Raw genomic sequence first — 17,569 nt, 5'->3', positions numbered from 1 at the left:
CTGGAGCAGAATCAGTGGAATGGTATCAAATACATCAAACACATAGTTTCCCCTCAGCAGCCTCCACTGACATACACATAGCCATATAAACCTTATGAAAATGCATTTAAACACCCACTTTTTAAGTCAGCTGCTTAACACCATGTCTATCTATATGTGGAGATAGTAGCAGAGACGATATTGTAGCAGGCAGCTTACTCATTGTTACTTCAGTCACGTCTGGTGGTGAGATCATACATGTGGGCATTGGTCTATTTATAGCCTGGCTGTGGTACTGCTTGGAGACAGAAACAATGCGCATGGCATTTTATCTGTCTACCAGCATAAAGCAATAAGGAGGACAATATCGGGTTGTTTATGGCCATGCAGATTCATGTGACGTACAGTATGTGCAATATGAATACAGTTCTGTTATTATGAAGTACATTTTTTGTTGTTGTAATAAACAGCCTCTTACATAAAAAGGCAAGTGGCAAGATACAGGTGGGCTATGAATGAAAACATGGAAGTCACTTTTGTGATAAAATACAATTAAGTTCAGCCCAAGCTAGAGTTGACAGTAATAGGTTAAATAACAGTAATACATTCCGATTCAAATTAGTAAATTCACTACTAAAAACATGATAATGTTTGCTACTGTACCAACCTGATGCACTATTGTATCTCATTGCAAAGATTTGACACTATCTATCTTACCTTCTGTACAACAAAACCACGTTGAGTTGAGAAGAAACTCGGTTGGATCAATTTGGCAACGGTAAAGTGAATTTGGTACCCTGCTCGAAGGCAGATAGAGGGCTTCAGGTCAGGCGAGCGCTGTTTTAACATTGAAGCGAATAGGAATGCTCAGTGTCTAAAAGCGGTATGACGAATGGGCTAAACATAGCTACGAGGAAAGAGCAGAAGCAGTACAATCAAAATTGTAGCCTATGCGGTATAGAGGGATGGTAGACATAGCAACAGTGTTTATAAATGTGTGTGGATATAAGGTGATGTTCTATTTCAATCTCTACATGATTGCATTTGATAAAGAAGAACAAGTCTTAAAAATTATGCAGTGTTGCAGGTGCCGGTAAATAAGCCTCCTTGATATAACAGATGAGCCTACATACATCTACATAGTACTAGACTACCTTATCATTGTGTTTTTACTTTGTCCCGCTATTACTATAGATTGCATGTCACAAAGGAATGTTATTAACGAGTGATAGGGTTTATATTGAAAAGTCATGTTTGTCTTTGTGAGAAAGTGCAGTGAGTTAGCTGCAGGTGAGCAGGCTGACTGCAGTAGGTCTACAGCCAGGCAGCAGTTTTGCTCTGTTAGTTTGGGCTGTCTGAGGTGTCTGGGGTCCACTGTGGTGGGCAGGAATCTGTGGTCTCTCTCTCTCTCGCTCTGTGTGTGTGTTTGTGTGTGTGTGTGTGTGTGTGTGTGTGTGTGTGTGTGTGTCCTCAGGGCCACTGAAGAAAACGTTCTCGTCATGGTGTCTTGTGGCAACCTGGTCTCAGAGCATTTCGTATTATTCTGTACGTAAATCAGAGACACCCATTTAGTATGATATGTTACGCTTCATAGAGTATGTATTCATTTGTGGATGTCAATTACCCATTTCGTATGATATGTTACAAATTACAATTAGTATTATATGTTACGAATTTGCAAAACGTACAATATGTTACAAATTTGCTAAATATATGATATGTTACGAATTCTAGCTAGGTGGCTAGGTGGCTAACGTTAGCTAGCTCGCTAACATTAGCTAGGCTAGCGGTTGGGGTTAGGGATTAGGGTTAAGGTTAGGGCTAAGTTTAGGAGTTGGTTAAAGGGTTAGTGTTAGGGTTAGGGGAACGGTTAGCTAAAAGGTTTAAGGTTAGGGTTAGGGTTAGGGGAAGGGTTAGCTAACGTGCTCCACAAGCACTTTGTATTATTCTGTAAGTAAATCGTAGACACTTCATTTAGTATGATATGTTACGTTTGGTATGGTTACATAAGACAGATGGTTACTTAAGACAAAAAAAAGAAAGGAGGGTGGTTGGGAGGGCTTTTAACACGAACGTCTATAAGTAGTTGCAAAGTAGCTAAAAAGTAGTAAGCAGTTGAAAAGTTGCTACTTAGCTAAAATGCTAAGGTTGTCCGTGATGAGATTCAAACTCGCAATCTTTGGGTTGCTAGACATTCACGTTAAAAGCCCACCTAACCACCATCCTTTCGTTTTTTGCCTTAAGCAACCATCTGTCTTATATAACAATACCAAACGTAACATATCATACAAAATGGGGTGTCTCAGATTTACGTACAGAATAATACAAAGTGCTCTGAGACCAGGTTTCTTGTGGAGGGTTTACTGCTGTGTTCCCCCTGTTAGAGGAGGGGAGCCACAATGAGGGATGAACTCTGATTTACTGAGGGATTTCAATGATTTATGGCTGGAGTGTACAGTATGTGAGGTATTTGTCAGAATCAATCGTCGTGGGAGTGTCATGACAAAAACATACCTGAGGAGTTCAGTAATACTGCCTGTCTCCTAAATGGCACCCTATAGAGCTCTTGTCAAAAGTAGTGCACTATGTAGGGAATTGGGTGTCATTTGGGACACATCCAATGTGTTGAGGTATTTGTCAGAATCGTCATGGGAGTGTAATGTCAAAAGTGGATTTCAGTAAAACTCTGTTTGCCTAATTTTGAATACAAAATATGCAACCTATATATTTTATACATGCCTATAAAATAAAGAAAAGGATTTATCCACATGACCTAGAGGACATAGGCCCTATATCTAGGTAAAGTATGTCACCCAACACAAACATTCAGAATACACCTCAGAGAGTTGTGGGAGGAAGTTAGGGTTATACAGAGAAGCACTTGGACAAATAAACACTGTTGTTGTCCAGCAGCTGTGTGCAGCAGGAAGGAACAGATAAAACACTGGCTTTCACTCTTCATCTTCTAGGAAACAGCTTCCCCTGCTGCCTACATCTGAAGTTGCATTGAGGTCCTACAACTGTCTTACAACAAGTCTGTACCACTTCCAACAGATGTTGCTATCTACCAACCAGGAATCTATCACCACCACTTAAGCCTATGCTGTATCCCATTCTGCACTAGGGATACCCCTACATATTTATGAGTATGTGGTGTAGCCCATTCTGAACTAGGGATACCCCTACATATTTATGAGTCTGTGCTGTAGCCCATTCTGCACTAGGGATACCTGCACTAGGGATAAACATCATGAAGTCATGCAATAGCATATGTGGATGCGTTTGCCCTTCCCTAGTGTGTTTAGCGCCAGGTATCAGTGGTGATGGGGCTGCGTCCCAAATGGCACCCTATTCCCTATGTAGTCCACTACTTTTGACCAGAGCCCTATTGGGGTGAAATTTGTGTATGTGGGCCCTGGTCAAAAGTAGTGCCCTATATAGGGAATAGGGTGTCATTTGGTACACAACCAGTGTCTTCTCTTGTTCCCCATGGGAGTATGGGGTAGGGTGGGTTGGGGTGGAGTGTGTCACTGTGTGTCATGGCAGCCGGTAGCACACTTCAAAGCCAGTCAGGGGAACCAGAAGCTGTGGGCCCTCGGACCCGACACTTTCCCACTCCTCTGGGTGACATCACCGGTCATCGCTGGGAATGTAGTGAGAAGAGAGATGCTTTTATCTTAACCAGGAGCAAAGGCATGCACGATTAGGGCAGATTATATGCAGATTTGTCATCGTCATAAATCCACAGCTGTCCAGGGCCTCACATTTTTATTTGTCACTTCAAAGGCATTCTTCATTGTCTCTCTTTGGTTTATTGTTTTGGGCACGGACCACCAGTGGACAAAAGCATTTTCAGTCAGTCATTGTGAAAGTTGTTTTTCAACAATGTATATTGAAACAATGTTTTTGTGACATAAAAGTGGTGTTCTGGCCAATGATTTGGATGTCCAGGGTGGGTGGTGACTACAGAGCTGTCCATTAAATTCCCTCTGCTGAGTGACTGGCTGATGACCTGAAACTAAAGAGGAGAATGTAAGACGTTTCAAGACCACACTAACATGTCTCCAGAGACCACCTGAAGCACTGTGGCAGCCATGGCAAGACATTATCAGTCTTGATCATGCAGAAAGGTCTTGTGGCCCATAACCATTAGACACCTGCAGCGATGGGAAAGGACTGGTGAGCTGATGCAACTCCTGTTCTTCTTCTTCCTCCTCCTCCTAATCTTCCTCCTCTCCACCATGCAGCAGCAGCAGTAACAGCTGAATGACCTGGTGGGTGACACCTCTTTCATCCGAGGTTCTCCTCTCTCCACTGGCCAGCTGTTTGCTATTCCTCATTCTGACGGCCTGAGAGACAGAGGACCAATGCTTCCATGCAGAATCTCTCTCACACTCACACACACACACACACACACACACACACACACTAGCGCTGCGCGGGTCAGCAGTTTTTTCACCTGCAACCGTCTGCAATTGCTAATAACTATTAGCAACCGCCCGACTATAATGTGATAAAGTGAAAATTTGAGGCCAGCACCCGACCTATCCCGCTAATAAAGAAAATGTGCTGTAGGCTACAGTCAGAGACGGCAGAACTATTTTTTGACAGGAGGTGCAGTATTTTTTTTGGCCTGATCTGCTTATCATTTTCGACATTTTGGTAGGCTATTTGTTAGTCAACTTGTCTATAATTAGATACATGCAGCTTCTCTTCTGTCATTATATGTTGCCCTAGAAGACTAACCTTGCTCACCAGAACAATGTCATTCATCGATAGAATGAATGCTTCAATCTAGTTGACATTGGTAAAGTTTTCTCTGTGATTTCTGCTTCTTTCATGGAGAAAATATGTTTAGGGACCGGGGAGAAACTCCAATAACAAACATTTCTGGCCAAAATTTCCAAATGAAATCAGTTTGACCGGTTGTAAAGAAATATAAAGCTGTGAAAATGACCCAACATGTTTCTGATAAGATTTCAGTTCGGCTTGGATGCATATTTTATGTGGTTGAAATACTATCAGCTTTTATGATGCTGATAAAGATAGATACTGTCTGTAGAGGCGCCCGCTGCACATTCACATTCGCTCAAGATCAACATTTCTCCACTCCTGTTCCAGAGTAAAAATGTAGCCTATATTTGATGTAGGCCTATCATTTTACTGTAAGAAATGCTTAATTCTGCAGGAGTTAATATTAAGGCTATGTGAGAGGTTATAGACCTACAGTCAGTGTCGAGATTTCAGTTTCTATTGAACCCATCTGAACAGTAGGATACAGTTCCCTTGACGTGCCATAGGCCTGCCTATATAAGTCACTGTCTTGTGACTGTGGAATTTGTATAGCACCTCACAATCATCACACATAACATAGTCGGCACTGTGATCATCCTCTTTTACCACTTCACCAAATCTTTCCTAAACGTTACTTTTCTGTCCATCCCTTCTCTTTATTTTCAACTCTCCATTTCGCAGATTTTCTCTTATTGAATTAAACTCTGACACTGTCCTTTTTGCCTCCGTGGATCGACCCCTTTCCCAAAAAGGGCCATGGAGATTAGGTTTATGCACTAATACCACTGATAAAATAATTAAAGAAAAACCTAAATGTAGCCTATAGATATAAATTGCACAAACATGATACATGTTAAGGTATTGTTTTCTCTGTATTTAACCCGCCCGCCACCTAGCCGCCTTTCATCCACACAATATTTCATGATGACCCTAAACTCGCCACCCTGCGAATATATCCACGGGAACTGCAGGTTATTAGTCAACCCGCGCATCACTAACACACCCAAACACACACAGACACACACACAAGTCACTGTGGCCCACTGCAAAACAGGATACAACCACACCTGGACTGAATAGATCAACCGTCAGTTCAACAGCAATAATAAAAGCTGACGTATCAGATCCTAGTGCCATAGATCCCTGCATTATCAGAATAAACAAGCCAGCCCGGGCTTCCTCAGTAGTCAGGGGATAGAGGGTAGAGCACAGGTGCTACAGGTCAGTGTACACACATTACAGAGTCCAGGGATTAGGCTGCTGTTCAGGAGTAAGGAGGTGGGGCGGGGTGAGGGTAAGATCAGGGTGAGGCACGTGAGAGCCAAGGGCATCTGTTTTCTCCATCTCCCTGTGTGTGTTTACTCCCCTTCTCCCTCTCACCCTCCTTTCTGCTCCTCTCTTAATTCAATTTGTGGGAACCCCCATCCCTTCCCTCCCACCCAGCTGTCCCCAGTGAGAGTGCATTCCAGCTGGGGTTACTGGGGCCTTAGGGGGGCTTAGGGACAGATCCTGGAAGATTACCTCTGGCTAAAAGGGACCAACCCACCCAAAACCATCAGCACAGTGGTGAACTGCACACCATGGCTGCCATACACACCACCTTTCCTCTCTCTCCCTTCCTTGAAATGTGAGACCGCCAGGCAAAGCTGGTGAGCATAACCCACATTCTTTCACAAGGAGCGCTCCCTCCCTCCCTCCCTCCCTCTACTACTACTACTTCTACTACTACTACTACTACTACTACTACTAACTACTACTACTAGAACAGTAGGAAATTCACCAGAGAGTGATAATGACTGTGTTCATTCTTCAGTATTCCCAGACAGATGAGGGTTGACACCACATCCTGACCTGGCTGCTCATAGCTCAACTGTTAGTGGAAGGAAGAGGCTAGACTTGATCTGTAATGTAATGACCACCCAGTGGGACAACTATCTGTCTAAGGTAAGTTGACTGAGAACACATTCTCATTTACAGCAATGACCTGGGGAATAGTTACATGTGAGAGGGGATGAATGAGCTAATTGGAAGCTGGAGATGATTAGGTGGCCATGATGGTATGAGGGCCAGATTGGGAATTTAGCCAGGACACCGGGGTTAACACCCCTACTTTTACTATAAGGGCCATTGGATCTTTAGTGACGACTGAGTCAGGACACCCGTTTAATGTCCCATCAAAAAGACGGCACTCTACACAGGGCAATGTCCCCAATCACTGCCCTGGGGCATTGGGATATTTTTTAGGACCAGAGGAAAGAGTGCCTTCTACTGGCCCTCCAATACCACATTTTTGTTAGGGCTGGTTTATACTTTGTGAGTTAAAGTTGAGTGTGGTAGGTGAATTATACTACCATGAGTTATTTCAACTATTCTAATATTGCTTTTCAATGTCAAGGAATATGGGACATTTTTGTATCAAGCAATTTTTCATTCAAGGATTCATTACCACTCTTGAGAAAGCGAAAACGTGATATTTAAGTCAACAACATATCATCATGAGCACAGAGGAGTGTGAAACTCTCCTAACCTGGAATGTTAGCCACAGCAGCTGATGATGCAGGACAATAATCTCCTCTGGATGGACAGTGGAAATACCTCAGACAGGACTGGCGGGGAATGGAATGCCAGCGTGGCTTAGAGCCAGACAGGACTGGCAGGGAATGGAATGGAATGCCAGCGTGGCTTAGAGCCAGACAGGACTGGCAGGGAATGGAATGGAATGCCAGCGTGGCTTAGAGCCAGACAGGACTGGCAGGGAATGGAATGGAATGCCAGCGTGGCTTAGAGACAGACAGGACTGGCGGGGCATTGGCGGGGCATCAGCGTGGCACAGCGCCAGAGGCTTGGACACAAGACTGGCAGTGTGTGGAGTACAATAGACCAGTTCCCACAAACCAAATACATCCAGATTCCAATGGTTCCAATGGTCATGGCACATTCCTTGCATGGCCAAAATCCCTGTCATTGATAGCTTGGCATATTTGAATTTTGGGGGGAAAGAAATCTGCAGTTGTTCCCCTGTCTGGAAGGAGCTGCCTCCCTCTGTCAACCTGTTGTGTAATTTAGACCGATATATCACACATTATCTCATGGCTCTGCTGCTGTAGCGGCTTTAGGGAGAGAACACAGCAGGGGGCAGTGTTATACCACAGTTCAGAGAGATCAACCCAATAAATTACAAGACAATACTAAAATTTATTAAATCTGTCTAAAACGAGCAAAATGCACCCAGCTACTCTAAAATAACAAAAAATATCTACAATATTTTTTGTCTACAAAAACAAATACCTTTCTATATCTTCAGATTTTCACAGAAAAACCTGTGAGAACAGAATGCCACCAAACTAGACTATTCACATTCCTCAATGATCAACCGAATTAGACATATCAGATTAGCCACAAATAAAATACGTCACATTTTAATCTCCCATAGACAACAGGCCTCAGGTATGTGTGTTTCAACATGACATAACACATAACCAATGGGGTTAACAGGTTGTTATTACCCGGCAATAGAAACGTCTGGAACGGCTATCCTTTCTGCCTACCTACTTCACATATCGTGTTAGTGTAAAAACGCCCTCAGAACTGGGACATCTCTGGTCGACGTATTTTAAGTATCATCAAGAGATTCCAGGAGCCAAGTTGTAAACATTCCGTGAGGAATCATAGTGGTGAGCTATTCACAGTGGGGAGAACAAGTATTTGATACACTGCCGATTTTGCAGGTTTTCCTACTTACAAAGTATGTACAGGTCTGTAATTTGTATCATAGGTACACTTCAACTGTGAGAGACGGAATCTAAAACAAAAATCCAGAAAATCACATTGTATGATTTTTAAGTAATTAATTTGCATTTTATTGCATGACATAAGTATTTGATCACCTACCAACCAGTAAGATTTCCGGCTCTCACAGACCTGTACGTTTTTCTTTAAGAAGCCCTACTGTTCTCCACTCATTACCTGTATTAACTGCACCTGTTTTAACTCGTTACCTGTATAAAGACACCTGTCCACACACTCAATCAAACAGACTCCAACCTCTCCACAATGGCCAAGACCAGAGAGCTGTGTAAGGACATCAGGGATAAAATTGTAGACCTACACAAGGCTGGGATGGGCTACAGGACAATAGGCAAGCAGCTTGGTGAGAAGGCAACAACTGTTGGCGCAATTATTAGAAAATGGAAGAAGTTCAAGATGACGGTCAATCACCCTCGGTCTGGGGCTCCATGCAAGATCTCACCTCGTGGGGCATCAATGATCATGAGGAAGGTGAGGGATCAGCCCAGAACTACACGGCAGGACCTGGTCAATGACCTGAAGAGAGCTGGGACCACAGTCTCAAAGAAAACCATTAGTAACACACTACGCCATAATGGATTAAAATCCTGCAGCGCACGCAAGGTCCCCCTGCTCAAGCCAGCGCATGTCCAGGCCCGTCTGAAGTTTGCCAATGACCATCTGGATGATCCAGAGGAGGAATGGGAGAAGGTCATGTAGTCTGATGAGACAAAAATAGAGCTTTTTGGTCTAAACTCCACTCGCCGTGTTTGGAGGAAGAAGAAGGATGAGTACAACCCCAAGAACACCATCCCAACCGTGAAGCATGGAGGTGGAAACATCATTCTTTGGGGATGCTTTTCTGCAAAGGGGACAGGACGACTGCACCGTATTGAGGGGAGGATGGATGGGGCCATGTATCGCGAGATCTTGGCCAACAACCTCCTTCCCTCAGTAAGAGCATTGAAGATGGGTCGTGGCTGGGTCTTCCAGCATGACAACGACCCGAAACACACAGCCAGGGCAACTAAGGAGTGGCTCCGTAAGAAGCATCTCAAGGTCCTGGAGTGGCCTAGCCAGTCTCCAGACCTGAACCCAATAGAAAATCTTTGGAGGGAGCTGAAGGTCCGTATTGCCCAGTGACAGCCCCGAAACCAGAAGGATCTGGAGAAGGTCTGTATGGAGGAGTGGGCCAAAATCCCTGCTGCAGTGTGTGCAAACCTGGTCAAGACCTGCAGGAAACGTATGATCTCTGTAATTGCAAACAAAGGTTTCTGTATCAAATATTAAGTTCTGCTTTTCTGATGTATCAAATACTTATGTCATGCAATAAAATGCAAATTAATTACTTAAAAATCATACAATGTGATTTTCTGGATTCAGACCTCTACATGCTTTGTAAGTAGGAAAACCTGCAAAATCGGCAGTGTATCAAATACTTGTTCTCCCCACTGTAGGTTAGTTACCATCATAGTGGTGATCTATATAGGTTAGTTACCATCATAGTGGTGAGCTATATAGGTTAGTTACCATCATAGTGATGATCTATGTAGGTTAGTTACCATCATAGTGGTGAGCTATATAGGTTAGTTACCATCATAGTGATGATCTATGTAGGTTAGTTACCATCATAGTGGTGAGCTATATAGGTTAGTTACCATCATAGTGGTGAGCTATATAGTTTAGTTACCATCATAGTGGTGATCTATATAGGTTAGTTGCCATCATAGTGGTGAGCTATAGAGGTTAGTTACCATCATAGTGGTGATCTATGTAGGTTAGTTACCATCATAGTGGTGATCTATATAGGTTAGTTACCATCAGTCTAATACTGACTATTTATTTTTATTTAACCTTTATTTAAACTAGGCAAGTCAGTTAAGAACAAATTCTTATTTACAATGACGGCCTACCCCGGCCAAACCCAGACAACACTGGGCCAATTGTGCACCGCCCTATGGAACTCCCAATCATGGCCAGTTGTGATACAGCCTGGAATCAAACCAGGGTCTGTAGTGACACCTCTAGCACTGAGATGCAGTGCCTTAGACCGCTGCGCCACTCTGGAGCCCAAACACCACATGCCATGTTGCTGGCCTCATCCCTCAGTCTAATACTGACTACATGTCATGTTGCTGGCCTCATCCCTCAGTCTAATACTGACTACATGCCATGTTGCTGACCTCATCCCTCAGTCTAATACTGACTACGTCATGTTTCTGACCTCATCCCTCAGTTTAATACTGACTACATGTCATGTTGCTGACCTCATTCCTCAGTCTAATACTGACTACATGCGATGTTGCTGACCTCATCCCTCAGCCTAATACTGACTACATGTCATGTTGCTGACCTCATCCCTCAGTCTAATTCTGACTACATGCGATGTTGCTGACCTCATCCCTCAGCCTAATACTGACTACATGTCATGTTGCTGACCTCATCCCTCAGTCTAATACTGACTACATGTCATGTTTCTGACCTCATCCCTCAGTCTAATACTGACCACATGTCATGTTGCTGACCTCATCCCTCAGTCTAATACTGACTACATGCAATGTTGCTGACCTCATCCCTCAGTCTAATACTGACTAATAATAATAATAATAATATGCCATTTAGCAGACGCTTTTATCCAAAGCGACTTACAGTCATGCGTGCATACATTTTTGTGTATGGGTGGTCCCGGGGATCGAACCCACTACCTTGGCGTTACAAGCGCCGTGCTCTACCAGCTGAGCTACAGAGGACCACATCCCTCAGTCTAATACTGACTACATGTCATGTTGCTGACCTCATCCCTCAGTCTAATACTGACTACATGTCATGTTGCTGGCCTCATCCCTCAGTCTAATACTGACTAAATGTCATGTTGCTGGCCTCATCCCTCAGTCTAATACTGACTACATGCGATGTTGCTGACCTCATCCCTCAGCCTAATACTGACTACATGTCATGTTGCTGGCCTCATCCCTCAGTCTAATACTGACTACATGTCATGTTGCTGGCCTCATCCCTCAGTCTAATACTGACTACATGTCATGTTTCTGACCTCATCCCTCAGCCTAATACTGACTACATGTCATGTTGTTGGCCTCATCCCTCAGTCTAATACTGACTACATGCCATGTTGCTGGCCTCATCCCTCACAGTCTAATATTGACTACATGCCATGTTGCTGGCCTCATCCCTCACAGTCTAATACTGACTACGTCATGTTTCTGACCTCATCCCTCAGTCTAATACTGACTACATGTCATGTTGCTGACCTCATTCCTCAGTCTAATACTGACTACATGCGATGTTGCTGACCTCATCCCTCAGCCTAATACTGACTACATGTCATGTTGCTGACCTCATCCCTCAGTCTAATTCTGACTACATGCGATGTTGCTGACCTCATCCCTCAGCCTAATACTGACTACATGTCATGTTGCTGACCTCATCCCTCAGTCTAATACTGACTACATGTCATGTTGCTGACCTCATCCCTCAGTCTAATACTGACTACATGCGATGTTGCTGACCTCATCCCTCAGTCTAATACTGACTACATGCGATGTTGCTGACCTCATCCCTCAGTCTAATACTGACTACATGCGATGTTGCTGACCTCATCCCTCAGCCTAATACTGACTACATGTAATGTTGTTGGCCTCATCCCTCAGTCTAATACTGACTACATGTCATGTTTCTGACCTCATCCCTCACAGTCTAATACCGAATGGCACCCAATTCCCTTCATCGTGCACTACTTTTGACCAGAGCCGTAGGCCTATGGGCCCCGGTCAAAAGTAGCGCACTATAAAGGAAATTGGTTGCCATTTGAGACACACAGCCAGAGACAGCAATAAGGAGGAAATGGAGACCTGACAGGGCCAATGAAAAGAAGAGCCCTAGAGAATACATGTATAAAGCTGAGGATGAGTGGGCTTGAAGGAGGTTGCCTGCGAGGAGAGGACTCAACATGCTCTGCAGTGCAGTCTATGGGTACTGCTCTGACTGTCAAAGGTACAGTGCAAAGGAAGAAATACCTTGGCTTGCAGTCCAATCAAGGTTCATTCATTGAGGATTTGGAGCAAGCTGGATGTGTGAGATAGTCACTCTAGGAGGACAGTGGAAGTTGAATCGAAAATGTTTCTTTCTTATTGAATTCTGCATTTCATCCTTCTTCAGGGTGTTATAAAGCTGCATCAACTCTACTGTGTATCTGTCTATCCAGAGTGTTGGGGTTTTAGGGGTACTCTAAAATGTTTTTTAAAATGTAATTTAAAAAAGAACTCTTAACAATACCTGAGAGAGGTTAATTAAGATAGTCCATTGGTCACAACACCTGACCAACCAGCACCTGTTGGTCTACGGGGCTCTGCCCAGGATCAGTGTAAATCAAGGCCTGGAGGTTGTGATTTACTGGTCATTGATTCAGGCATCTCTAGCTGGCTGCCAGCAGTCTCATATGGTGGCTACCCTCTCATGGGCAAAGACCACCTGAAACCTGTGTGGACAACATCTGCGAGACACTGGTCTCAGAACAGAGGACCTACCAGCTATCATGAACGACAGAGAGTCATGGCATGCCATCGTCCGGCACATTGCGCCACCATAAGCAAGTAACGATAAGCAACAATACCTGTCACTAGGGTTGCAAAGGAAGGGTATATTACTGGAAACTTTCAACGTTTACCAGTAAACTACCAGAATTTGTTTAACTTTTAAGAATTGTATGTCATTTATCACAAGACATCTAGTGGCATTTTGGGTACTTTAGATTATTACAGGTGTCTAATTATCTCTGGCCCACTGTGTGGCCTCATCACATGTAAAATATATGGAATAATTAAATAAGGTGACAAAGCTGTAAAACATTTTATTAAATATCAACCATAAAACTTTGTAAATACCATTGGTGTTTAATTTGAGGGTTTCAGCATAAAATATCCTTTATATATATATTTGGCTACTATGTCAATATGTATTTGTTATCAATGTTTTGGAGTCAAACTGGTGGCAGTTGTGAAAAAAGTCAATAGTTGAAAGTGTTGCAGAGTTCATTGAAAATAATGTAATTGTTGATTAGATTATTTTTTCATTAGTTAGGCTATTTTCTCTTGAACCATATGGTCTATCCACTAGAAACTCATGGACAATACAGACACAGATAAAAATATATATATATACTATATGAATACATTTTTTTTTAAGTATTCAAGTATAAATGACAAAAGTTAAAAATAAATTCTGTTAATTACCTAAATTACAGAAGATTCCAGTAACTTTGGTAAATTACTGGTAGCTTTACAAGCCTACCTGTGACATCTTCTAACCAAGTAACTTTTTTATGATACTGATACATACTGTAAATTGTGCAACAGAAAGCCTGCCCTGTACAGCAGTGTAAATAAAACCCTTCAACTGTATTTGCTCAAGCACTAGGTGTAAATAAAACTCTTCAACTGTTCTTGCTCAAGAGCTGTAACATTTATCAGCGTATGAAAGAACAGAATAACAGTAAACTTTCTCTTCCTGCAGTGTCATGATTTTTTATTATTTCATGTTAACTAAAACTTCTCATTACATAAATTGTACACAATTCATAGAAAAATGCTAAATGGAAAATTTTCAACAATTGAATTTGAACATATTAAAAAGTTTGATTTCTCTTTTGACAAAATAAATTAAATAAACCCTGACTTTCACTGAATTATGTCAATGAAGTGAGAGATCTCCAAACAACAAGGGGTCTAACATTCCACTGCACAATTCTGCATAGCAACATGAACATGATTGGCTCAGTTAAACAAGGTACATTTTTAAAAAAGTGATACATACAACAGATTGTCTTCTAATTTCACTAAGAGCCCAAAAGGTTATTTTGCCATAAATAAGCACATACATTTTCGATATGTAGATCAAACACAGTGATCTGCCACTTGAACTCAATGGCTATGACCCAGATAGAACCCTATTCCCTATAGACTGCACCCTATTACCTATATAGTTCACTACTTTTGACAAGAGCCCTATGGGCCATGGTCAAATGCAGTGCACTACATAGGGCATAGAGTGCTATTTGAGATGCAAAATATGTCCATTGGTTCTTGGATTACTAAGTAATCTATAAATGATGATTATTTGCCTGTCTTGCAATGCAAGCGAGTGGGCTGAAGAAAAGCTAGCCAGGATCCATAAAGCTGGTTGAAGTCCACTAAAGTGATCAATCAAATCGCTCATAAAATTACTAAATGATTTAGTAGGATTGTCAATGCATTTTGTACAAAAATATCAAGCACAGTGAAGACAGATACTCCATCTCATCTATCAAATAGGCTTATGGTTTGTTTCATTCAACTGCACCTTTAAATGCAAGTGATGAACAAGTGATTATTTATAAGCAAATAATAAATGATGTCACAGTAAATGCTACAGTATGGGGATTAAAAAGCCAGAATTCTACAGTATGGGGAATAAAAAGCCAGAATGCCACAGTATGGGGAATAAAAAGCCAGAATGCCACAGTATGGGGAATAAAAAGCCAGAATGCCACAGTATGGGGAATAAAAAACCAGATGCTACAGTATGGGGACTTTAAAAGCTAGGGCCCGTATTCATAAAGTGTCTCAGAGTAGGAGTGCCGATCTAGGATCAGGTCAGGTCCACATTTTAGCCATTTAGCAGACACTCTTATCCAGAGCGATTTACAGCAGTACATTTTCATACTGGTCCCCCGTAGGAATCGAACCCACAACCCTGGCGTTGCATGTGTCATGCTCTACGAAGTGAGGCACACCTCTCCAGTCCAAGTCCTCCATACTCCCAGACATTCCCTGGCTCCTGTTTAAGATTGAATCCCAAATTGTACCCTATCCTCTATATAGTGCACTAGTAGGGAGGAGGGCCTTCAGTCTCACATGAATCCCCTCAGAAGGAGGTCAGGGTAGGGCCTGCTCTCAGCGGAGGGAGGGGGAGGCTGGTGCGTTGGCTGCCCCGCTGCTGCTGAATGTCCACGGTCTGCCCCCCTAGAGGACCCAGGGTTGGGTACAGGGCCAGGGTCTGCCCCCCTAGAGGACCCAGGGTTGGGTACAGGGCCAGGGTCTGGGCCAGCCTCCTTCAGGCTCCCGTTCTGGAACTGGAACAGAGGAAATGTCCGACTTCGCTAAGCCTCCTTTTTCTGGTCTAAATTGCCTTGATGTGTAAATACCCACTGGCTTTCAATGGTCAAATGATAATGACCTTCTATTTCTAAAGTCTAATTCTTGTTAAATCTGATGCGCGAGTATGTATGTGCTGTTGGTATTCAACGATCATATGATGAGCCTATAGCTAGAGGAAGTAAAGCATATAGGCCTAACATTTTACATCATTAGTTCAGGAGCCTGTTCAGTGGGGCACAATGTAGCCAATTATAATTGTTTATTATTAGCGTTCTTACTAGACAAGTTCAGGTAGGACCCGCTTTACGTTTCACAACATTTTACCTGTTTGCTGCCTAATGAACACTACCCAGGTTAGTGTCACCTTTCTTACCTGTGCGGTGAATGGCCGCTCTGCTCTGTTGACCCGGCTGAACCCCACAGCCAGGGGATAGGCGTGCTGAGCACAGCCCGTGCTGGTGGCCTGAGACTGGGCTTGGCCGTCAGGGAGGTGCCCCTGCTGCTGAAACACACCCAGGGCCTCCACCACACTCCACTGGTGCGCTCCCCTACCATCTTCTATCCCCCGGGGACCAGTGGACTCCAGGCTGCCCAGCAACTCCTCCAAATCCTGGGGCAGGAGCTCTCCGTCCACCCTCTGGCTCTGGAGGCCCGTGGTGGGTACATAGGAGGAGAGCTCCGGGGAGCGGCTAACCGACACAATGTTCAGCTGGTTCATGTAGTGGAGGCCCAGGCCCAGGGAAGCTTCCCCCAGGCAGAGGTGCCCATGTTGGGGGTGGCTGTGGTGAGTCTGGAGCCCCCCTGGCTGCTCCACGTTGAACAACGGAGGAATCTGCTGCTGCTGCTTGGTGATGTCTTTTTGTCTTTCTGTCATTGAACCCGTCCCAGTCCCATCCACCTGCATGTGCTTCAGTCTGTTACACAGTTGTTGCTGTCGCTGCTGTGGATGGAAGGGCTGTGACTGTGAATATAGCTGGTTGTTTTGCCGCTGTTGGTTTGGCAATACCTGTCCATTTAGATGGCTCTGTTGCTGCCGCTGTGGAGGTTGGGACAGCCGGTGCTGCTGCTGTGTTGCCTGCAATGCTTCCTGTGGGCGGGGCTGTGTGTGTAAACACTGCTGTGGTATTGGCTGCTGTGGGTGGGGTGGAGGCTGATAGTGGTGAACTGATAGAGGATGGACTACAGGCAGCTGGGGTGGCCACTGAGGAACTGTAGTAGAATGTGGATGTGGGGTCAGTGGTTGTTCCATAGATGGTTGGTGTAACAGAACTGTAGTAGAATGTGGATGTGGGGTCAGTGGTTGTTCCATAGATGGTTGGTGTAACAGAACTGTAGTAGAATGTGGATGTGGGGTCAGTGGTTGTTTCACAGATGGTTGGTGTAACAGAACTGTAGTAGAATGTGGATGTGGGGTCAGTGGTTGTTCCATAGATGGTTGGTGTAACAGAACTGTAGTAGAATGTGGATGCGTGGCTAGTGGTTGTTCCATAGATGGTTGATGTAACAGCGTGGTTGGGCAGCTATAGTCCTGATCCCCTAACTTAGCCCCCCTGCAGGAGAATACAGTCTGATCCCAGTCCGACCTCTTCCTCAGAGACTCCTGTACGTAGGAGAGAATCTCGTCTGTCAGGTCAGGGAGGAGGCCGTCTCGGCCAGCGTCCAGATCCACATCGAGGAACATCTCATCCTGCTGGAACAGCTCCAGGTCCTCCCTACTGTTGCCCAGGTTCCTCATGAAGCTCCACAAATCCCTGTCTCTGTCAATCAATAAAATCAATACCTTTATAGTCACAATTGGGAAATGTGTAGTGCAGTCATGGTTACATTATTAAAAACAACCACACACATACACCTAAGAT

At 43.8% G+C, this 17,569-nt stretch overlaps 1 protein-coding gene across 7 annotated transcripts in view; it reads right to left on the bottom strand.

Moving 5' to 3' along the window:
- LOC121586940 (histone deacetylase 9-B) overlaps positions 1-17,569 on the bottom strand; it is a 154,972-nt gene that overhangs the window by 94,185 nt on the left and 43,218 nt on the right. For 4 of the 7 annotated variants that reach the window (XM_045226472.1, XM_045226473.1, XM_045226474.1 and 1 more), the window contains exon 1: positions 16,084-16,365. In XM_045226472.1, the coding sequence (XP_045082407.1) occupies positions 16,084-16,265 (182 nt within the window). In that variant the 5' untranslated portion in view covers positions 16,266-16,365. Of the gene's footprint in view, positions 1-15,242; positions 15,686-16,083; positions 17,468-17,569 lie in introns of those variants that run through there. The other 3 variants (XM_045226471.1, XM_041904008.1, XM_041904011.2) reach the window with 3 other exon arrangements.

The sequence above is a fragment of the Coregonus clupeaformis genome, chromosome 17, assembly GCF_020615455.1.
Source record: "Coregonus clupeaformis isolate EN_2021a chromosome 17, ASM2061545v1, whole genome shotgun sequence".
In the NCBI taxonomy this organism is placed as follows: Eukaryota; Metazoa; Chordata; class Actinopteri; order Salmoniformes; family Salmonidae; genus Coregonus; species Coregonus clupeaformis.
This window is presented reverse-complemented; position numbering and strand designations above follow the sequence as displayed.